The sequence below is a fragment of the Urocitellus parryii genome, chromosome 11, assembly GCF_045843805.1.
Source record: "Urocitellus parryii isolate mUroPar1 chromosome 11, mUroPar1.hap1, whole genome shotgun sequence".
NCBI classification, from domain to species: domain Eukaryota; kingdom Metazoa; phylum Chordata; class Mammalia; order Rodentia; family Sciuridae; genus Urocitellus; species Urocitellus parryii.
Genome location: NC_135541.1, coordinates 25,350,070 through 25,373,857, shown reverse-complemented (window position 1 = coordinate 25,373,857; position 23,788 = coordinate 25,350,070). Strand labels below are relative to the sequence as shown.

The following is a 23,788-nucleotide window of genomic DNA, read 5'->3' as shown; positions in this document are numbered from 1 at the left end:
GGCCTGACTGCTACATCAGTACAAAGGCAGGGGACTGGCTGGCTCCTTCCTGGCAATTTGAAGAACAGTGTATAGGATTCATTTTCAGAGAAAAATAAAAGGTAAAGAAATTAGAAGCCTAAGTAGCCAATAACCTAAGTCAACAGCAGAAGACTGAAACAAAGTACAGCCATCAGTGTGATGAGAGGCAGGGGAACAGGCTTTCTTTCTGAAAGGGGCAAAATAACTAGATTAATATTTCAAGGGAAGAATGGCCACAGAGTAACAGGCAATCTCTGAAACTGGTTGCACCTGAAAAATCAAGGGTGCAGGCAGGGAGTAGAGGGGAGGGAGTAGAGTACAGGGAGTAGAGTATAGGGAAGTGGCAAAAGGGTGAAAGGTGTTGTTAAGTGGAACTGCAAACATTTAGTATGTGTTAAGCATTTAGTATGTGTCAAGCATAGCACTAAGAGCTTTAGAGGCATTATATCACTTAATCTTTCCAACAACACCTTTGAAGTAGAAACTTACCATCCTCATGGCATGGATTAGGAAAGTAATGTTCAGATGTCACTATTTAAGATTACATACATATGTGTCGGGACTTGGCTCTAAAGCCATGCTTTTAACCACTACACTGTACTGTTGCTCTGAAAAATGTCCCAGTAAACACTTTCTTAAAGCAATGGCTCAAATGAAAACATAACAGGAAGAACAGGTGAGAACAATCTTAGTGAAGAAGACACAAATGAGAGTCCCATCTCTACCAATCTTCTCAGGGTCAGTCATAGAATTTCATCAAAATACGTAAGAATGTGGGGGCTGACAAGTCTGACTCTTACCAAGGCCCAACAAATCCATGACGGGCGCTGTGGATTTCGGGGAACTTTTTCGAGGTAGCTGTGAATCTTCTTTTTTCTGTGGCTAAAGTTAAAATATGTTATAAAAAGAAATCAGCAGGTATTTCTGAACTCTTTTTCCCCCCTCTCCACTATAAAGCCACACATATTCTTGTGGTATAGTTGCTATTTTTATTCAAAGACAGTTATCAAAGAAACAAAACCCAGGAAGTGCTAGGAAGCTTGAGTGCATAAACCAAACCTGAAGTGAAAATAAAGATATTGTCTATACTTGGTTAGCTTTCTAGAATTGCAGTTCTTTCTGAAACCAAGACAATCACTGAGCAAGGAATCTAACAGTAGTAGTAGTTTTGGGTCTCAGGAAAAATCAAGGATAAAAGTAGGTATCTGATTGTACAAAAAATCTTCCAGTGGTTAGAAAAATCCTTTAGTTTAACACTAACGGGAGATCAGTTTAAAATTACTTAATTCACTCTGCCATTATCACTAGTGACTGTCCACAGACAGTATGATTCACAATGGTGATAAAGAGTCTTCCTTACCCAATAGTAAAAAGTCCTCTCTCCCAAGATTCCAACCTCTTATATTCAGAATATCTACTACTAGAGCCACAGTAACCATGTGGAAAAGGAAATTAGTGCAGCCTAACTTCTGGACTGCTCCTAAATACAAAAGGAAAATGAAGCACATGAGGTCTAACAAGGACTACTGTGGAATTAGCATCTGCTCAGAAGCTGTCATGCAGCCATGTCATTCTAGCATGGAACATGACTTGTGCTTAAATAGGACAGATGCAGTTTCCAAGCTGCCATCTAGCTTCCAAGAGAACACTTCAGGCAGCAATAGGTAATGGGCAAGAAGCAGAAATGGCAGCAGGTGATCTGATCTAAATGTGGAGCCCCTTATTTCAGGTAGAATGATAAAATATGGTATCAAACCCACCTGCCCACCATGAGGCCTCTCCTCTTCCTCCCTCCATATATAAACACACATAAGACCATCACACAGGGCAAGGACTTTCCCACTTACCATTTTCACTTTCTCAAAAACAACAGGTTCCATTTTTTTCTCTGGAGCTGGTTCACTCCCTCTTTTCCACTTGTCATCCTTCTCTTTCTAGAAAGATTTAACAAGATAATGAACATAAGCCCCATGGTGATTCAATAAACTATAATCCTAAATGTTCACAAAGGACAAAATCCCCAGTGATTCTTTTTTTTTTTTTTTTTTTTTTTTGGTACCAGGGATTGAACCCAGGGGCACTCAACCACTGAGCCACATCCCCAGATCTATTTTATATTTTATTGAGAGACAGGGTCTTGCTGAGTTGCTTGGGCCCTCACTAAGTTGTTGAGGCTGGCTTTGAACTTGTGATCCTCTTGCTCAGCCTCTCAGATTACAGGTGTGCACCACCACGTCTGCTATCCTAATGATTCTGATGCAAGAGTATGGCAAACTTGGGAGTGTGTCTTGGTGTGGAGCTGAGAGTTGACCTCCTCCACATATATTCCAAACATCTTAAACACTCACCGTACTGGTCTGTCTAACCCACCCATGACTCTTGAAATTTGCAGTACAGACTATCTACAGAAGCTTTAAAGTTTGTTGCCCATTTTTGCCCTAAATTTAATTTGCTCATGTTTTGAACAGATCCCCTCATTTTAGTGTACTGGTAAATAAGTTCATGTTCATCTGACTCAGCTTATGCCCTTTGTGATTTTATAAATTCAATTACAGGCCCTGTCAATATTCATTTTTGTTTTTAAAAATGAGAAAACAGACCTAAATTATAAGATTAAAGATTAGAAAAACAAGAATTAAGGAAACAAGGCAAGAAAGAATTAGGGAATTCTTAAGGAAAAAAAAAAAGATTATAGGGTGTCCTGCATGGATTGCCTGTCTAGGGCCAAAAAGCATATCAAAATAAAATATTAGGGCCGGGAACAGTGGTGCATGCCTGTAATCCCAGTGGCTTGGAAGACTGAGGCAGAGGATCGTGAGTTCAAAACCAGCGAGGTGCAAGCAACTCAGTGAGACCCTGTCTCTAAATAAAATACAAAATAGGGATGGGGATGTGGCTCAGTGGCCAAGTGCCTGTGAGTTCAATCCCTGGTACCCACCTCCCAAAAAATAAATAAATAAAATGAAATATTAGAAAGTCTCTCAGTTTTTGAAGTTTTTCAGAGGCCACTTCATAATACTTTCACAAATTATAAAGTTATTGGTCACATTTCAACAAATAAACACCTAATGGAAAACAGAACCACAAAGTAACCTTAAGAATATAGGCATATTGGGCTGGGCTTGTGGCTCAGTGGTAAAGGGCTTGCCTAGCATGTATAAGGCACTGGGTTCGATCCTCAGTGTCACATAAAAACATAGAGAAATAGTTAAAAAATATTTTTTAAAAAAGAATACAGGCATGTTTATCAAGAATACAAATAATAATGAATGCTGGAGAGGATGTGGAGGAAAAGAAACACTTATACACTGTTAGTAGGATTGTAAATTAGTACAACCACTATAAAAATCTGTAATGGAAGCTCCTCATAAGACTAGAAATGGAACCACCATATAACCCAGCTATACCTCCCCTTGGTATTTACCCTAATTTACTAATTCTTTAGAATTAGTCAGCATACTACAGTACTACATGCATACCCATGTAGCAGCACAATTCACAATAGCCAAACTATGGAATTAGCCTAAGTGTCCATCAGTAGATAAATGGGTAAAGAAACCATAATATATGCACATAATCCAGCCATAAAAAAGAATAAAATTATGTCATCTTCAGCGAAAATTTATGGAACTTGAGAGCATTATGCTAAGCAAAATGAAGTGAAACTAGCATGGTTACACCATGCTGAGAAGACAGTAAAAATGGTATAACTTTTGGAAAGTAGATTGGCAACTGTATGAAGAGACAAATATTGAAATCATCTGACCTAGATATACTATATCTTGTAATGAATCTTAAGAAAATAATTTAAAAATATGAAAAAAGTTACATGTACTAAGACATCCATCCCAGAATTATTTATGCTATAGAAAAACTTAAATAACCAAATTTATGTCACAGAAGAGAATAGTAAATAATACTGATTTACCTATTCACTAAGAAAAGATATTCAATGTAAGTAAGTAACATAGAAATGTATGGTGTGTTATGTATAACATGAATCAAGAGAAGGAAAACAAGAGACATTATACCTAACTAGCTTTTGGAGAGTTCTGGGTTTTCTTGTGGTGCTGGGGATCAAATCCAGCACCATGAGCATACTGAGCAAGTGCTCTTTCAATGAGCTACATACCCCACTCCCATATTAGATTTTAAATAAGTCTCCTATATAGAACAAAAGAGATAAAGCAAGATGATAAGCCTTAATAAAGATGATAAGAATTGTGAATTTTAACTTTTCATATTTTCTGTAAAAATAATTTGATAATCACAACACATACAGCTTTGTCTTTTTCATATATAGTATGGTACTTTAATACAGAATACTTTATTTCTTGAAGTTGAAAATGCTTTATCTATTAAAAAAAAATAATTGGCTAAGCATGTAGCTCACTGGTAGAGCACTTACCTAAGCATGTACAAGGTTCAATCTCCAGCCCCACAAAAACAAAACACTATGGAATACTTTTTTTTTTTTTGTAGTTGTAAATAGACAGAATGCCTTTATTTTATTTGTTTATTTTTATGTGATATTAAGGATGAAACCCAGTGCCTCACACATGATAGGCAAAAGCTCTGCCACTGAGCTACAGCTCCAGTCCCAGGATATTCTTTTTAAAAGTCAGTCTCTTTTTGTTTGAAATTAAATGCTCTTACTTAGTAAATATTAATTCTTAGCATTAAAATCTTCAATAAAAACATAAACAAGTTAAACACATCAAATTAAAAAAAAATTCTGAAATAGTTTTTTGGTAAACAGGAGGTATTTCCTTTCCAAGAGAAAATATCCAATAATTAAAAGGCTTGTTTTCATGGGTATGGTGGGCCAGCAATGTAATTAGGAACATCTGAACTGTTTTAACATGGCAAATCTTCCCTCCTCCTCCATCCTCTGAATAACCTCAGATACCCTTTTCTCACCTCCTCTGATTTTATATTTCAGGAATAATGAAGAGTTTGGCAGACAGACCATAGTTTTCTACAAATAAAAGGAAATGTGTGTACTTTGGTTCTAAACCTTTTTTGAGGGTTGGGGTTGTGGCTCAGTGGTAGAGCGCTCACCTGGCACATGCGAGGCCCTGGGTACGATCCTCAGCACACATAAAAATAAATAAATAAAGATATTGCGTCCAAATAAAAAATAAATATTTTTAAAAAACACCTTTTTTGATGATGCTACTTGAGCTGTAGCTGTTCACTGAATTAATTCCTTCTTGGAACAGTTAAGATAACTGACAAATCTTTTTTCTGGATGACTGTAAATAAGAATCTTTCATATTAAGTTAGGAAGGAATTTTTTTCCCCTAACTCCATGAATACCTTGTACTTTCCTATAAGCCTGTGTTGAAATTCACCTACTATTTAACACCTTTTTCATACAGCTTCCAAAGAACAATCTAGGGCTGGTTCCAATTAAATTAATTTTTAATTACCAGAAAGGGCTTAGAGAGCCCCCTGCAAACTTAGTGATTTCAATGGCTTTTTTATCATCCATCAAAATAAATAACTAGAAGATAGATAGGAACTGTAATAGAACTGGAAAATCCCAGACTATATTTTTGTAGCTAGAGAAATAGTTAATTATTTCTAAGAGAATTTACTACAGAATCTTGTCAAGGCTATTTAAAACTCTTAATGGTTATATTTATTACTTCTCCTTTTATTTTCATTATTTAGGCATATTTTCTTCCAGAAACCATGTTGCATTTGCTCCTGATGTGTTATACTGTCCTAGTTATCACACACTGTGTTTCAGGTTCTAACCATGCCTTGGGTGAATATGTACTTGGCAAATGGTAGTTAATTTCCTTCTGAAACTATTCTCAGGAACAAGAAAGGGTTCCAGTGGCCCTCAGTCCACCAATACACTTGTCATTATCAGGTAATAAGGGAATAATATGTTAGTCAAACTGAAAGAAACTGGTGATTTAATTATACCTGTTCTGTTGACTTCATTTACAAAAGAAGGAAAAAGTATATGTGTATTCATATATACTGAAATATATATACACATACTTGTACACACATATTACTCTATTTAACCTACTGTGCCCAATGTGTCCACTTAAAGAAATAATTTGGAACTGAGAATCACTAATATCTTCTAAATATAGATCAAGACAAAGGATTCACTGGTGGTTTGTCCTCCCCATTGCTGAGGCAAAAGTTTTTTCCATGATATCCAATGGTCTTTACTCAGTAACTGGCTTTTCCCTACTTTTTTATTTTTAAAATATTTTAGTTGTAGATAGACATAATAACTTTATTTATTTACTTTTTTATGTGCTGCTGAGGATCAAACCCAGTACCTCACACTTGCTAGGCAAGCACTCTACCACTGAGCCACAACCCCAGCCTTACTTTGGCATTTTTTAAGTGATGGTTTTAGAGTATTTTGGTAGCAGTTTGTCAAATTCTTCCTTGGCCTGATTAGTAAGCAATAACATATTATGAACAAAACCTGAAAGATTTACAACCAACCCTAAAGGCATTGATGTCCAAACTTCGGTCCATGTATTTCTTCTTCTCATATTTATCTCGAATAAATCCCTCAACAGCTCTGCAAAAAGCTTATTAAGGATGAATCAAATAAGTCTCTTCAAGAGTAAGAACATAAAAGATGAATTTATATCCCACAGAGCATTGATCTTCTCTTTCCCTACTGACTCATTTCCCTACAACTCTTGCTTGGTTGTATGCAGTTTTCCTGACCAAAATCTTGAAATTTTATGCCTTCTTTAAGCTACTGGAGGGAAGCATTGTTGCCTATGATTTCTCTTTAAAGTGATAACAGCAGCAAATGGATTAACCTTCACATTGTCATCAGAGGGACCTCTGGCTGTTCTAAGATATAGGGGAAATGATGAATTATCTCTTTTAAAGCCCTCAGATGAACAGACTTCAAGCAAAGCAACTAAATGCCCCTTAAAAATATAAACCTTGCATCCCACTCCAGATCCTGATAAGTGAGTCTTCTACAGGGTCCCAAATCTACATTTAACAGGTTCTAGCTGCAAACACCAAAAAATAAACTTTAACAAGGTGGTCTACAAACTACATTTTGAGAAGTACCACCTTTATGAAGTTTGGTTTTACATCTAGGCACTGTCCTCTGTTGAAGTGATGAGTGAAAACATTATTGATAAGCTGGTCAACAAAGGTTAATTCTTTCATACAAGACATAAGAATGCAATAAAAATGAATGACATTTTGCTGAATACCAGGGTTCAACAGAGCATAGTAAACTGTTCTTTTTAATCAAACAATAGTTTTAGTAACCCAAAAACTAGCAGAGATGTCACTTTATAGAAAAATGCACAGTGAAATCACTGCAGTTTTAATTCCTGATTCTTTCCGTCTAATACTACATATAATCCCAACATCAGCAAGAATACATGTGCTTTTTCTGTCTTGATTGCAGGAGAGAAGAAAACCCACGCCTTTGACAAATCCACACAGAGATGGTCCCCTCAGGTCTCAGGCTTTGAATTTTGTCTGCCTCTCCCCAAACATCAAAGGATCACCAGCCTTCTAAATTGCTCCAGAAAAGATACAGGTCTATCTGAGGTCGCCGAAAGGTCTCAGGAAGGTATGCTTCATAAAGCCGGTTTGCCTTTCCATTGCCCATCTCTTGCATGCACTGCAATCAAAGAGAATACAGAAACGGGGAATGTCAGAATGGGAAAGAAAAACTTCTCATCCAGTTCTTCTATTTGCAGTTAAAGAGCCAATCTAGAGGGTGACAGAACCAAGATTTAAACTTGTGTATTCTAGTTTCCAATCCAGTATTCTCTCTACCCTACTAGGAATTCCAATCACTTGCTCCTACAGATTCTTTCCCTTCTCCATGGGTACCTTTTATGGAAAGATTTGTCTTCCAAAATACATTTAATTCAGTAATAATTCAAGATGTTATTTGAAATTCTAAGATGCATAGCTAACAATCAAAATGTCTACTAGGCAGGCAATAATGGGTGTTACAATTCTAAGTTTATGCTATTAATTAACCTATTCAGCTCTATTAACCAGTCAATGTGTGTTTCCCACTAGGTTTTGGGGAGTTTTTTTTTTGTTGTTTTTTTTTTTTTTTGGTACCAGGGATTGAACCTATGGGTACTTAACCACTGAGACATTCTCAAGCACTTTTTATTTTTTATTTTGAGATAGGATCTAAGTTGCTTAGAGCCTTGATATATGGCTGAAGTTGGCGTGGAATTTGCAATCCTCCTGCCTTCTCAGGCTCTGAAGCCACTGGAATTACTGGTGTGTGCCACCATGGCGGCCTCCCATTAGGCTTTTCAAAAAGACCCCTTAAGCCAGGCATGGTGGCATATGCCTGTAATCCCAGCAGCCTGGGAGGCTGAGGCAAGATGATCACGAATTCAAAGCCAGCCTCAGTGAAAGCAAGGTACTAAGCAACTCAGTGAGACCCTGTCTCTAAATAAAATACAATGTGGCTCAGGGGTCAAGTGCTCCTGAATTCAATCCCCAGAACCAAAAAAATAAATAAATACCCCTTAATAGCAGTGAACGCTAGCTAAATCCCAAGTCTTTCAAATCTTCAAATTCAAAGATACCTCTATGATATATAATTTTCTTCATAAAATAGTAAAGTATAATTTAAAATGTAACTCACCACCTTAGACCTTTAATGAATCTATAAATACAGTCTAAAGTAATTTTAAAGCCATCTTCTAATAAGAACACCCTCTTACTTCCTTCATCAACCTTAGTAATTAGTTTTCTCTGTAGCCTCTTCCCCCAACACAAACCACACACTCACGCACACAAAAAAAGAAAAAAGAAAAACTTGTTTTAATTAAAGCACTTCAATGTAGGAAGGGAACAAAAACTAATGAAGCTACATCAAGATGCAGATCTTGGGCTAGCTGGACTCATTAATTTAAGTGTCCCACTCCCAGACCACCAAGCTAATAGTAAGCAAGATTTTAGCAATAAAATATTACTATAATTCCAGGCTGGGGTTGTGGCTCAGCAGTAGAGCACTCGCCTAGCACATGCGAGGCACTGGGTTCAATCCTCAGCAACACTTAAAAATAAATAATAACTTAAAGGTATTGTATCCAACTATAACTAAAAAAAATTACTATAATTCTAAAATTTTTGGAAGGCTCTTATTTTGCTTTATTTATTTATTGCTGTGCTGAAGATTGAACCCAAGGCAAGCATTCCCAGTCCAGGAGGTATTTTTGTTTTTTTGTTTTCCTTAAAGTGAATGCCTATATCTAAAACTACAAAGGTTAGACATGCAAATGCCAAGGGTCTTAAAAAGTAATCCAAATATCCTTCTTAATGCCTTCAAAAACTCCTGGGGTCCTAGACCATAGAGTGTATTTTAAAAGAAGTAAAATAAAGGTGTCTTACCCTGCTGTCTTAAATAGAAAGATTAAATTTTTCTCTATTAAGGCATGAAAATTTGACATAAATGTTTAAAACTATCTTCATCTTGGTGCCTAGTTTGACTGATACTCATCTGAACTACTTTTACATAGATAAAGGGAGCAGCCAACTCTCTCTCAGTTGTGTAAGTACCTGAATCTGTTCTTGAGTCCACTGGTCGAGGTTAACTGATTTTACCCTGGATATGTGCACCCCCAAATTCCTGTGGATTCCAGCACATCGAATGCAGATAAACACGCCAATGTTCCAGGAGGCCCATCGTGGCCCTGTGAAGGTCAGGAACAGGACAGTCAAGTCAAATTACAACAACATTCAAGGCCCAAGGTGCCACACTGAGATTATCAAGCAAAATTTCTGCTAAAATGAAAGTGAAAGAATATTGACCACAATCGTCTATTAATTAACTTGGTTCATCCCTCCATGGATCTGCTTCTTCTTTTTTTAAGTGTAAAATTTTAAGTGTATAGTACAATGGTTTTTTGTATATTCATATAGTTGTATAATGATCACGCTATCTAATTCCAAAATATTTTCATCACCCAAAAGGAAATTCTAAACCCATTAGCAGGCACTCCCACTACTCCCAACCCTTACTTCCCAGTTCCTGACAACCAGAGATCTACTTTCTGTCTCGATGAATTTGCCAATTCTGGACATTTAATATAAATTAAATTATATGACATGTGGGCATTTATGCATGGAACAGTTTTCAACACTGACGAGTGTTGAAATACGAAATTATAATATGCTGCCACTTACATAAAGAAAAATCCCAGGAGAGCAGGGCAAAGTATGACACATTCTATTTAGCCTGGCACATTACATGAACAGTCCTCCCCCAAGAGACTCTGCAAGGTGCTGGGCCTGGAATCAGTTTTCCAACTAGGAAAAAAGATACAGATATGGCATGCCAGCCCAAGGCTCAACCTGAAATTGAAAACTCTGTTTATCCTCTCATCCCCTGCAGGCCTATAAAATATGCATCCACATTAACTTAATAGGATCCTTAATAAGATTCTTGGGTTGATGTCCCCACTTCACCCAACTACAGGATTATCTAGATTCAAAATTCTCAAATAATATAATTATTTAGATGTTTATTGGAACAAAGGAGAAACCTCAGAAATGAATTTTAATAAACTTACAGAATTTCCCATCCCCTGCCAACTTTGCTCACCCTAATAATCACTCTGGAAAATCTCAAACTTCTCTTCATAATTTTTATACAGGGGGAAAAAAGTGACTTACTTTTACATGACACCTGTCAAAGACATACTGAAAAATCTAAATATTTCCTTCTCTATTTTTCCACAGAAAATAAGGATGATGTTAAAATTATAGGTTGCAATAAAGAGATGAAAAGGCACTAATTGATTTTCTTCACTGATAAATAGGACCTGTTTGGAACAAGATTGCAGTTCTATAGTACACAATTATTTGACATGTTAGCTTGTATGATTGACAGCAATTTTAATGAAGTAATGCTAGAGTCCTGTGTCGAAAACTATTCATACAAATTTGAATCCTTGATGATTATAAATAAGGATAGAATTGTTTTGACAAACAGCACTCATTTATTACAACTACTGGTATAAATACACGAAGGCTCAAATCCTTCTTATCACCACCAGGTGGTGTTCTCTGCCTGAAATTTTATCCAATACCTTCTCATTGATATTATCTTGATAGGCTAAGATGTATCTTCTAAAAAGATCTTAAATCTGTTCAGATCCCTAGATGGATTCGCAGTCAGTTTTCCATATAACTACCTAACATGAAGACTCACATACTTGTTTTCAGGTGGTGGGTGTTTTACAAATGAAAAATGAAAAATGAGGCTTGCTGGGACTCTATATATCTATTTTTGGTAATAGTTTTCAGAACTCTAATTAGATCTTAGTTATGTAAGATTTAAAATGGGACCAAAAGTTAATATTTCATGTTTCTTTAACATTTTTCCTTCTCTCTAGATTCTATAGTCTAAAACTCTAAAACTCATGATAAGATAGTTAAAAGGTACTAGTTTGCTAACAAAGTTAAAAGTCAAAAATATTCATTAAAAGTTAGCTGTGGTAACAAAGAAGAATAAGATTATGGCATTTGCTGGTAAATGAATGGAACTGGAGACTATCATGCTAAGTGAAATAAGCCAATCCTCCAAAAACAAAAGCTGAATGTTCTCTCTGATATGTGGATGCTAATACACAATAAGGAGGTGGTGGGGAATAGATGTTCATTGGATTAGACAAAGGGAATGAAGGGAAGGGAGGGAGGATGGGAATAGGAAGGAAAGACAGTAGAACAAATCAGACATAACTTTCCTGTGTTCATATATGAATACACAACCAATATAAAGTAAATTAAACATCATGTACAGGAATGGGAAGTTACACTCCATGCATGTATAATATCTTGAAATATATTCTACTGTCATGTATAACTAAAAAGAACAAATAAAAAATTAAAAGTTAGCTGTGGAAGACTTGGGGGTGTAGCTCAAACCCCAGCACCACACAGCAAAAAAAAAAAAAAAAAAAAAGCAAAAAGGGCCAACAGAAGTTAGCTATGGAATGTCATGCTGTTTGCTTCCTGGCCCTAAGTCTGAAGAAGGCAATCCCCACTAACCTAAGCCACGGTCACAATGAAGAATTTCTCTAGATCCTCCAGAGTATTTACAGCCTTCTTGCCCCTGAGGTATGCAAGACAGGGAAGTGATGCTCTGGAGTCCCTGACAAGGCCTCAACACAGAAATAACCCAGCAACTGTCCTTTCATGAGAACCCAGATAAGAGCCTACTCTGCCCTATCCACCTCCCTGCCCCCCACAGAGCCATCACCTGACATCCCTCCTACAACATTTTCCCAGTGAAACAGTGACACTTCTGACCCAGATACCCATTCTCTTCTAGTTGCTAATCACTAGATTTATTAGTCAATAACTGCGTGATCCATAATAGATTCTGAAATTGGAGAAGAGAAAAAATATGAGACAAAAATTACTTATGTGCTGGGTTTAATTGACAACACTGAAGAGAGTGAGAGAGAGAGGGAGAGAGAAAGTTACTTATATGGCTAAAAATGTGGAGAAATGTATATGATTAAAAGTATAATATGAGGGGTTGGGGTTGTAGCTCAGTAGTAGAGTGCTCGCCTCACAAATGGAAGGCACTGGGTTCGATCCTCAGCACCACATAAAAATAAAATAAAGGTATTGTGTCCATCTACAACAAAAAACATTTAAAAAAAAAAGTATAACATGAGCTGGGCCCCAGCTACTTAGGAGGTTGAGGGAGGAGGATCACAAGCTTGAGGCCAGCTTGGGCAACTTAGCAAGACCCTTTCTCAAAATAAAAAATAAAAAGAAACAGGTGTGTGGCTCAGCAGTAAAGCACCCCAGGGTTCAATCCTTGGTACCAAAAGGAAAAAATAAATCTGTGTAGCGAGAAGACTTAGGTTTGAATGCAGCTTCATCAGTAATTACAGTGATAACCCAAGTGATCTTCAGAGATATACTTAAACTTCCTAAGCCTGCATTTCCTCATCTGTAAAATATGTACAATAACATCCACCTGGCAGGACCTGGAACATAGAGCAACAATAATGAATGAAAGCTATGCATAAGAACATGGTATAGAATGAGGTTTCCAGAATCTACTTTCCATTCAACTTCATTGATAAAGGCCAGCTAAATCATTCATACATCTACACCAACACTCTAGGCAATACTATAGATGGGGACGAGTTCTGGTCCTAGAATGTCAAAACCAAAATTGATTGAATGTCAGAAAGAAGAAATTTACCTAATTAAGCCAATATCTTCTTTACTTTTAAATATATTTTGCTGTGCACATTGAAGGTATAGACCATGATTTACATGATACATACATAATAAAACAGCTACTATAGTGGAATGGACATAATTTCAGTCTTCTAGAAAACATGAAATTCGAAGCAGTTTCCTTTACCTCAAAATAATTTGTAAATGCACTACCTAAACCCCTACCCAATCCCTTTCTTGGCTACACATCCCCTGCCCTTGTGCCCACACATGCCCCCACTACACACACAAAGAAGGCCCAGAGCTGCCAGCCTTAGTGGAAGGTGCCAAGATTCCATGGTATATGGCATTGCTGCTGCTAGGTCAGCCTACTTACATCTGGGATTCTTGCAGAAAGAAACCAATTGTTCACTACATATTGGCTATGACAACCAAGGAGAATATACAAAAGGTGGGATGGAGTTGTGGCTCAGTGGTAGAGTGCTTGCCTAACACGTGAGAGGCCCTGGGTTCGATCCTCAGCACCACAGAAAAATAAATAAGTAAAATAAAGCTTAAAAAAAAAGAAATACAAAAGGTATTTTGAAATTGACAATGAAAAGAGAGGGGCTGGGGCTGGGCTGAGCGCTAGCGCACTTGCCTGGCATGTGTGAAGCACTGGGTTCAATTCTCAGCACCGCATATGAATAAATAAAATAAAGGTCTATCAACAACTATTAAAAATATTTTTTAAAAAAGAAAAGAAAATGAAAAGGGATTCTGAGAGGCAATATTCCAAATAATTTTGAAAGCAAAGAAGATAGATAAATAAAATAAACTAGCCTAACATGCTCCATACTCAAAGCCCTGGGTTCAATCCTCAGCACTAGGGAAAAAAATATAAATTAACTGTAGAAAGTACCAGCCCAGAGACTTGTTACATGCATTTGGAAGTCTTTCTAGAGCATGTCTTCATTTGTAAAATGGAAAGCATGTAAGTAATATGCATTTATACTCGACTTCTGGACAGCATCTACATACAGAGAGAAACTACTGCTGCCCTGCTACAGATTTCCCTTGATGCTAATACTCCCTAACCCCACCAGAGCTGCCAGGACTAGAAGGGTTCCAGGCTTGAAAAGTCAGCAGAAAGAAGGAGAACTAGAATTACAGATAGCTTCAAGCTATCGGAATAATAATTTCATGTTTCTGACCTCCAACCTATAGAGTTTCAGAAAAACAAGCGTTGGGGGGTCAAAAATAAATTGAAGGCTACACATATTTTGACTTGGCAGTATTGTGAAGCTACTGAAAAGTTCTTAAACAGGCAGGATAAGAGAGAAAAGAGAAAATCTCTTCCATCTTCCAACCATACATGCTGAATGTATTCTGGAAACTTCCAGAATCTATCAATTTCTACCTAGACTGTCTCATCTCTCACTTATAAACATTAATTCTCTTAGTATGATTTATTGAGTCCTCAGGACCCAGGTACCCTCTCAGCTGAATATTAAGGCTAGAAAGGCAGAGACAATAAAAATGTGATTTCTTTATGCAGCAGGGGGTGGGGAGCTTTCAGATTAACACCTAATTGGTTTCGAGATTCTTACCAGAATAATTTCTCTAAAACACAAATCTGTACAAAGAAGACCTCTGAGTATAAATCTCACACTCAGAGGTAAAATATAAATTGGTGCAAATTTTCTGACTAGCATATTTCAAACTGAGCTCTTAATCTCTAGCCAAAAAATCTGTTCTTCCTCCACTCTTCCCCATGTTCATCAATTATACTCCCATCCATCAATGGCATCAGTCAAAAATTTAAACATTATCTTTGAAAACTCTCTCTCCTTCAACTCCTACATCATCAAGACCAAAATATCTGTCAAGATATTATCTCTTCTATCTATATCACTATATATCTGATCTAAAATCACCCAAATCCTTAAACCAGTGCTATAATCTAATGTCTTTCCACTTTTACCTTCTCTTCTCCCCAATGCTGAAACAAAAACCATTCTCCACAAAACAGCCAATTTGAGATTTTCAAGAATCAAAAGCCACCTTGCCACTCTGCTGCTTAAAACACTTCTATGATACTTGGAAGGACGAGACAGGAAGATCACAAGTTTGAGGCCATCCTGGGCAATTTAGCAAGACCCCATCTCAATAACAACAATACCCTTCTATAGGTTTCTTTCTATTGCTGTTATATTAAAAAAAAATCCTTAGCATGGTCACCAAGGTCCTATACATCTAGCCCATGTCTATAGGAAGCTCCAGACTCTCAATTCCTATGACACCAGCCCACTTTCATTTCCTCTAGGCACAGCATGCTCCCTCTTAGGCTTCTGACCTTTGTTCACGCTGCTCCCATGCCTACAAAGCTCTTTCCCCAACCACCATCCGCCACTTGTAGCCTGGCAAATATCACGAGGGTCTTAGCTGATATGTTTCTTCCTCAAAGGAGCCTTCCCTTGGCCTCCCCTTTGCAAATTATAATCCCTTTTCCATACTTTTAACATTTTAGTATGGAAATTTTCAAACACAAGAGCAGAGTATAGTTAACACCACCTTCAGCAATTATTAACTCTTTGCTTATTTCAGCTACGGTCCCACCCACCTTCCCTCACCCCCAAAGACTGGATTATTTTGAAGCAAATCCCCCAAATTATACCATGTCAAACGTATATATGTCAGGCTATATCTCTAAAAGATAAGGACTTTTTCAAAGTTATGAACTTTCATTGGTCCTTTATATTTTCTTTCCAACTTGTACCACATTTTATTGTATTTATTTGTGTGACTACTTAGCATTTCTTTCCCACCGAATGACAAATGCCACAAGAGCTGATGCCAGTACTACAACATTCACTGACATTCCTGGAGCTCAGCAGTAAGTAAATTCTTTGTCTCCCACCACTTGTAAAAATTCATCAAGGTTACATCAGGTCAGGTATACAAAGAAATATGTCAAAATGTACTATATATATATATATATATGTACTATATATATATATATATATATATATATATATATATATCAGAAATAGCAGAATGTAGAATTGCATACCTATAATCCTACCTACTTGGGAGGCTGACAAGAGGATGGCAAGCTCAAAGCCAGCCTGAGCAACTTAGTGAGACCCTGTATAAAAATAAAATTTTAAAAGGCTGGAATGAAATTCAGTGCCTGCCTAGCATATGTGGGACCCTGGGTTCAATCCCAAGTACTGGGAAAAAATGCAGAAATAGCAATGGATTACATAAAGGAATTATGATATAGAAATATCACCATGATATATTAATTTTTAATTCAGTATTAAAACTGTATACATAAAGCAATTCCATTTTGTTTAAAATGTGAAATACACACACACACACACACACATTCACACATACATACAGGAAAAACATCTAAACAAATATATATAAAATGATAAATGCTACTGTCTCTGGGAAATGGGATTGTGAAATATCTATTTTCTATGTTTATATATGCCCTACATTGTATGTACTGGGCTTATATTAACTTTGTGATGAGAAATAATGATACAGATATTTTATTTTATTTTTTGAAAGAGAGAATTTTTTAAATATTTATTTTTCAGTTTTTGGTGGACACAACATCTTTATTTTATTTTTATGTGGTACTGAGGATCGAACCCAGCGCCCTGCGCGTGCCAGGCGAGCGCGTTACCGCTTAAGCCACATCCCCAGCCCAATATAGATATTTTAAAGACAAAACAATACAATACTCCATGGCTACTTACTGATTGAAACTCCTGAACATGATGCATAAAGCTCATAAAGAGCCTGTGATTTGCACATGCTGAGCTTGTCTTCATTCTGAAACGTGCTAATACACTCATACCTCTTTGCCTATGCCATTCTTTATACCAGGAATGGTTTTCTCCCCTATCCTTTACTTTGGAAACTTTAAAACCCAGTCCAATGACACTGCTTCTGTGAGATCTTCCCACAGAATAAATCTTGACCTTCTCTATGGCTAATAGTCATCAATATGCTTTGTTCTTCTAAAAATATCTTATTAAAGTTAGTTATTTATAAGTCTCTCTTACCCTAGACATGCATTAAGCTCTAGAAGGTAAGAACCATGTCCCTCATCATTTACCCCAAATATTTAGCACAATACTGGCAAATAGATGTTGCACTCTAAGTATTTATTAAATGAACTCAACGATGAGCAACAAAGTATATAATCTTTTTCTGTTTGGAAAAATGAAAAGGAAGCTAGTCATGGTGGTACACGCCTGAAATCCCAGCAACTTGGAAGGCTGAGGCAGGGGTATCACAAATTCAAGGCCAGCCCAGACAACTTAAGAGAGACACTATCTCAAAGTAAAAAGTAAGGAGCTGAGGTTGTGGCTCAGTGGTAGAGTGCTTGCCCAGCATGTATAAGGCCCTGGGTTTGATCCTCAGCACCACATAAAAATAAATAAATAAAATGAAAGTACTGTGTCCATCTATAACTTAAAAAAAAAAAAGTAACAAGTCTGGGAATGAAGCACAATGATAAAGCTCTAGTCTAGCATGCACAAGGCTTTGGATTCCATTCCCAGTATCATCAAAAAAAAGAAAGAAAAAAAAGGAAGAAGTAGTTTTCAAATAGCACAAAGGCTAGGGGCTGGGGTTGTGGCTCAGTGGTAGAGCGCTCGCCTCACATGCGTGAGACACTGGGTTCGATCCTCAGCACCACATAAATGTAAAATAAAGACATTGTGTCCACCTATAACTAAAAAATAAATATTAAAAAATACAAATAAAACAAATAGCACAAAGGCTAAATCATTCACAAAAAAGAGGGATGAGTTTACTTTGGTGAGATTTGAAATGCAGAACTAGCACCAATGCATAGAAGTTGATTTTATCACGCTCTGGGGGGAAATTTTCTAACAATTAAGGTTGTGTGGAAACAAATGCAGCATATCTAGAAATAGTAAAATCCCAGTAGGGGCAGAGGTTGGGTAATCAACTCTCCAGGCTGGTAGAAAAATGATTCCACATAGTAAACTGAGGGAACAATGACTCTTCCGGTTCTTTCCACTACTAAAGTTCTAGCTGGTGTTTTATAGGTAATTTTTAGGCCCCTTCCTGATTAACATTCAATGGCTTTGAAGTACAAAATGAGATAATTAATTTATGAAGATATCAGGCACTAATAAACCTAAAACAGTTAATCAATTCAGCTAATGAGCCTGGAATTGGCATTGAAAATGGTTTAAATGTACATAAAGAAGAATCTAAATCAACAAACTGATTTTAAAATAGAGATATGTTCTCCTTGACTTAGCCTTTCATTAACTCTGCACAAAATTTGGGAGCCAAAGTTTAAAAAAAGAAAAGAAAAGCAGTACTTATGAATGAATCCAAAGCCAGTTACCCTGATTCCACTCCTTATATGCCTCCATTCTCTGACTCACTACAAAGAATGCCAGAAACACCAGTACCATCTTGGAGAAGTTTAGGCCTGCTAGGAAGTTATGTTTACCAGCTTATTTCCATCTATGTAAAAGCGAATTCATCCAGTTCCCTATTCCAAAATAACAATAAACAATAAGTACAAACTTTTTAAGGAACCAAAATAAGGGCTTGCTCAATCAACCTCTGCTCTCAGAATGCTTGCAAGAGAAGTCCTTTCCATCTGGGCTATAATGTAGTTTCCCTTTGTCAAACAGAAACACTATCCACATTTCTACATTGGAAAAAAAAAAAAAAGCAGAAGTTCAAAACAAAGCAAACTGATGAAACAATTCTGATACTGATTAAGGGAAAAATATAGTAACACTAAGCTAAGTTATTTAAAATCAGAGGATCAGAGGTGGGAAGGTTAGGAATGTAGCTCAGTAGCAGAGAACTCACAAGTTTTGTGAGAGAGAGAAAAAGAAAGGAAGGAGATCAATCAATGAGAGGTGGGAAAAAAATCTTAAAAGCCATTAGGTCCAACCTCAGTGAAAGCAGGAGGAAATACTTCTACAGCTGACCACCAGGCTCATAGAGTGCTAGGTCAATTAGGAACCATTTCAAAAGACAGTTGGTTCTACCATTAGAGATTAGTAAAGAGGCATCCCTTTTGCTGAGTACCATTAATTTGAATTCCTATCATTTCTATCTCCTGGCACTGTTTTTTACTTCTCTCATATTTATATAAAATATCAAAATATGCAAGATAAAGATGGAGTTTGATAATTCTAACAAAAAAGAGTGGTATTCATATACCCAACCAAAATATAAGTTAACTGAACTAACTTAATTCAGAAGATCAATGAAAGAACAGATGTTGCAATTAGACTGCTATGACACCCGTGGAAATGAAGCAAGGCAACCATATCTTCCTATCAGGTAACCAGAAAAAGAAGAAAAGTGTTGAGTACTCACTGATGAAGTGATAATCAATCTACATCTTAACCTAAATTAATAGTTAAAGTGGCTTTTCTCAAAAGACATCAAGGCCTATCACTAGGAAATTAACAGGAAGGCAGACTGGTCTAGCAGAAGAAAGGAAGGAGACATTCTTCTTCTTTCTCAGGTTGTTAGCAGTGCTTATAGACAATGGTGCTGCCATGACTTTGCTCAACCCTGGAAACAGGTGGGCCACAAAATGAAATACTACTGCAAAAGAAATACAGAAAGGAATAAAAGTCCCAAACAATAAAACCGTCAGGGGACAGGAGGCAAAACAAAGCACATGTCTACAGCCAGGTGCAGCAGCCTCCCTCAGCTCCTCTACACTTTTGCTATTCATTTCCTTTAAACTCTAGGAAACACAATACCTGCTCTCAACTGGTTCAATAATATTTTTGTTTGTATCTGAGGTTATCTACCTGGCCCCTGCTATCCACAGGGTTAAAGATATGGGTCATTTAAACTATGTCATTAATTACCTGTATGACTTTAAGAAAGTCAATTCACTTCTCTGAGGGTCAATTGCTTTACTTACATTAGATTACCCCTAAAATCTACCTCTTTTAAAAGATAGTAACTGCATCTTTAAAATTCAGCAAAGTACATAACCCTCAATAACCTTCAATCTTATTTCCCTCATTTGTTATGAGTAAGTAGAGTTTTATTATAGGTTAGGTTGTGACTCTTCCTGTCTATCCTAGCAGTGAATGATAACTAATGTATACTCACATGATGCTTCTGGTAATAAAGAACTGTAAATTAACCAACCTGTACCACTACTACTCAACTGTAAGCCCCTGAAGACTTCAGGAAGGAAAGGATAAGGTCCTAGTTTAAATTTTTTTGTCAGTTCTGAAAAGAACATGCTGCCAAGGTATATTCTGATGATGTCATCACCCCATTCAAAGACATGTAACCGGATTCCCACCATCAAACAAACTCTAAATTTCTAGTATGGTTTAAATTCTTGCATGATCTGTGCCTTTCTAGGATCAATTCTTATCACTCCTCTTCTCACTTCTGTACACCAACAACGGGCATCACTTCCCCTTAAAATTATACGCACAGATGCCAGTTGTCTTGTTCCTGACAGGGAGAAAGCTAAGAATGAATCCCATCCAGACATCTGAGGCATTTTTCTGATTTGGAGACAGGACACATATAGAGGGACGCCTGGGTAGTAAGTCTTTGATTCCTACCAGAAAGCCTCTTGGCCACCACAAAAATCAACGCACGCATATATCAAAACAATCATGTTGTACACTATAGGTATATATAGTTTTCATTGTCAATTATGCTTTAACTTTTATGCATGAGGCCCTGGGTTCACTTCCCAGCATCCAAAATCCTTTTTCAGTGTCTTACAGCTGATCCTGGAGCAGCTATGCAGGGCTCTTCTTGGTGGTGCTGTCTGAAATTTTAAAACAAAGCTCAAGTGTTTTGGCATTTCCCTGGGAGATTCTGGTATATGCTATGATTGTTTTTACAGTAAATGGCAGAAATATTTTAAGAAGGTCAAAAGAGCTAACTATAAGATTTTCTCTTTGGTTGAAGACTCTTGGGAAGTCAGTGAGATTTGATTGATTATTCAAGCCAAAGAAGGCCTCCCGTTGCTTCCAATGGAGGCCATTCCTCTGATGGTAAAACAAAACAAAGAGGCCCACCTCTTCCCTTGAGCACATTGCAGTCTTACTCAACAAAGAATAAAAGTGAGCCCCCCCCCCAAGATAAGTGGAGTGCTAAGTCCATTAGGAACCAAGCTTTGGTTTTTATGGAGTGAAACAATGATGGCTCACCTTCAAACACAGCTGAGGTCCCTAGAAGATGCATCAAAAGTCTTTCATTCCATTATAACTGGCACCCAGCACTCCCTGGAAGCACCTCAGAAGAGTGAAGAACAACTTCTGAGGATAAAAGACGGTATGGTTGAAACATTCATCTCTAGGAAAGTCTGGGAGTGCCTTTCCCAAGAAGCCTCAGTATGGAAGCAAAGAGTGTGGGAACTGAGTAAAAATGCTGGACAACTTGAACATATGAATACACAGGGTTGTAAGTAAAAGAGAAAGCCAGCTTAAAATCCACCACTGAAACTGTGCTGGAGGTGATAAATTTGCTCTTTTAGAGCACCACATGAACAATGGCAACTTGGAACTAGGAAAAGGGTGAATCAGAAAATGGAACCACCCAAACTATCAGAAGTCAATCTGAAGAAGCTACTTGATACTAAAACGTTTCCTTTAAAAGGCGTGAAGAGCTTCTTACAGTTTCCTGATCAACTTAAGATCCTTCACAGGTCTTAGGGATACTGGTAAGGGAGCTTTTTGTGAAAATCTTCCCCACAAAGCCTTTTCTCCTTCCTATTCCAACTCCAGCAGTACTTCATGGCCTTTTCTGGTGCACACACTCTTCTAAGGTTGTTCTTTATTTTTTTTTTGGGGGGGGGGGGATACCAGGATTAAACTCAGGGGCACTTGACCACTGCCACATTCCCAGCCCTATTTTGTATTTTATTTAGAGATAAGGTCTCATTGAGTTGCTCAGCACCTCACTTTTTACTGAGGCTAGCTCTGAACTAGTGATCCTCCTGCCTCAGCCTCCCGAGCCACTAAGATTACAGTCACATGCCACCACGCCTGGCTCTAAGGTTGTTCTTTTGTTGGCTTTTATTTTTATTTTTGTTGTCTCCTTTAACAAAACTAATACAATATAATTTTTTTGTATTTTTCTTATGTGAATAAAGTTTTAAATGACTCATTATAGAAGAACCACACAAAGGTAACTTCTGTTATGGTTTAGATATGAGGTATTCCCCTAAACTTCTGTGTTAATATAGGAATATTAAGAAGTGAAATGATTATGAGAACTGTAACCTAAATCATCCATCTTAGTTTGAATGGACTAAGTGGGTAGTAACTGTAGGCAGGTAGGTGGATGAAGGAGGTTTATCACTGGGGGCATGCCTTAGAAGGGTTCATCTTCCCTATGGCTGCTTCCCATTGCTTTCTCTCTGCTTCCTGGCCACCATGGACAGAGCCGGGATCCTCCACCATGCCCTTCTGCCATGATATTCTGCCTCACCTGGGCCCAGAGCAATGGAGTCAGCCCACCACAGACTGAAATGCTGACACCATGAACCAAAATAAACTTTTCCTCCTTTAAGTTATTCTTGTTAGGTATTCTGGTCATGGGGGTGGGGGGGTGAGGGGGTGGCGAGAGGGGTGGAGTGGGGGGAGATGCAGGTCAGTGGTAGAGCACTTGCCTAGCACATGGAGGGCCCTTGGTTCAATCCCAATACCACACACACACAAAAAGTCATTCAAACTAAAGTGACATTTTGTAGTACCCTACATAGAAAATCAGAGGAAAGGGTGTTTATGATGCTCCTTGTCTCCCAGTTAGTCCATGATATTTTAGCTGTAGCTAATCTCCTACACAAAGGCCCTGCTTAAGCATTTATGAATAAGCTAGAAGAATAGTAGCTGAGACAGGGCTTCTCTGAAAACAGAAGGGCAGAAACAAAAAAATAGCTGCTTTCATTGGGGGCAGGAAGAAGGTTATTTCATTAGGAGCCAAACAGTGAGATTATCTCAGTACAAACAATTGCTTGGCTTGAAAGCTTCATGTGCAGTTACTCCAGCAAACCCCCAGCTGGAATGGAACACAGAGCCTACTAGGACCCAAGAACAGGGTCTGAATGACACACTCTTAAGTGTCAGAATCTAGCTTTAGGATCCCAGTCCATCCCAACAAGGATGCCCACAGAACATGCTCTACCCCACTCAGCACCATTCTGTACCTGACCCAGTGAAGAAAATGAATTTAAAGAGATGAGGAAAACTGGGAACAGTGAGAGCAAATTCAAAGTTATTCAAACTGCTGGACACAATGGTGAACACCTGCAATCCCAGCTACCCAGGAGTTTGAGGCAGTAAGATCACAAGTTTAAGAACAGCCTGGAAAACTTAACAAGACCCTGTCTCAAAATAAAATGAAAAGGGCAGAGGATGCAGCTCAGTGGTAGAGTGCTTGCTTAGCATGTGCAAGGCCCTTGGTTCAATCCTCAATGCCACACACAAAGAAGTTATTTAACCTACACTGACATTTTATAGCAAATGTAACAAATACAAAAATTAAGTCTCCTCAGAAATCTAATATATTTCAAATC

At 37.5% G+C, this 23,788-nt stretch overlaps 1 protein-coding gene across 1 annotated transcript in view; it reads right to left on the bottom strand.

Moving 5' to 3' along the window:
* Positions 1-23,788, bottom strand: part of Smap2 (small ArfGAP2) — a 51,192-nt gene that overhangs the window by 10,188 nt on the left and 17,216 nt on the right. The window contains exons 2-6 of the mRNA XM_026412894.2: positions 9,574-9,707; positions 7,575-7,660; positions 6,502-6,580; positions 1,869-1,955; positions 822-903 (exon numbers count right to left, since the gene is read on the bottom strand). Of these exons, the coding sequence (XP_026268679.2) occupies positions 822-903; positions 1,869-1,955; positions 6,502-6,580; positions 7,575-7,660; positions 9,574-9,707 (468 nt within the window). The remainder of the gene's footprint in view (positions 1-821; positions 904-1,868; positions 1,956-6,501; positions 6,581-7,574; positions 7,661-9,573; positions 9,708-23,788) is intronic.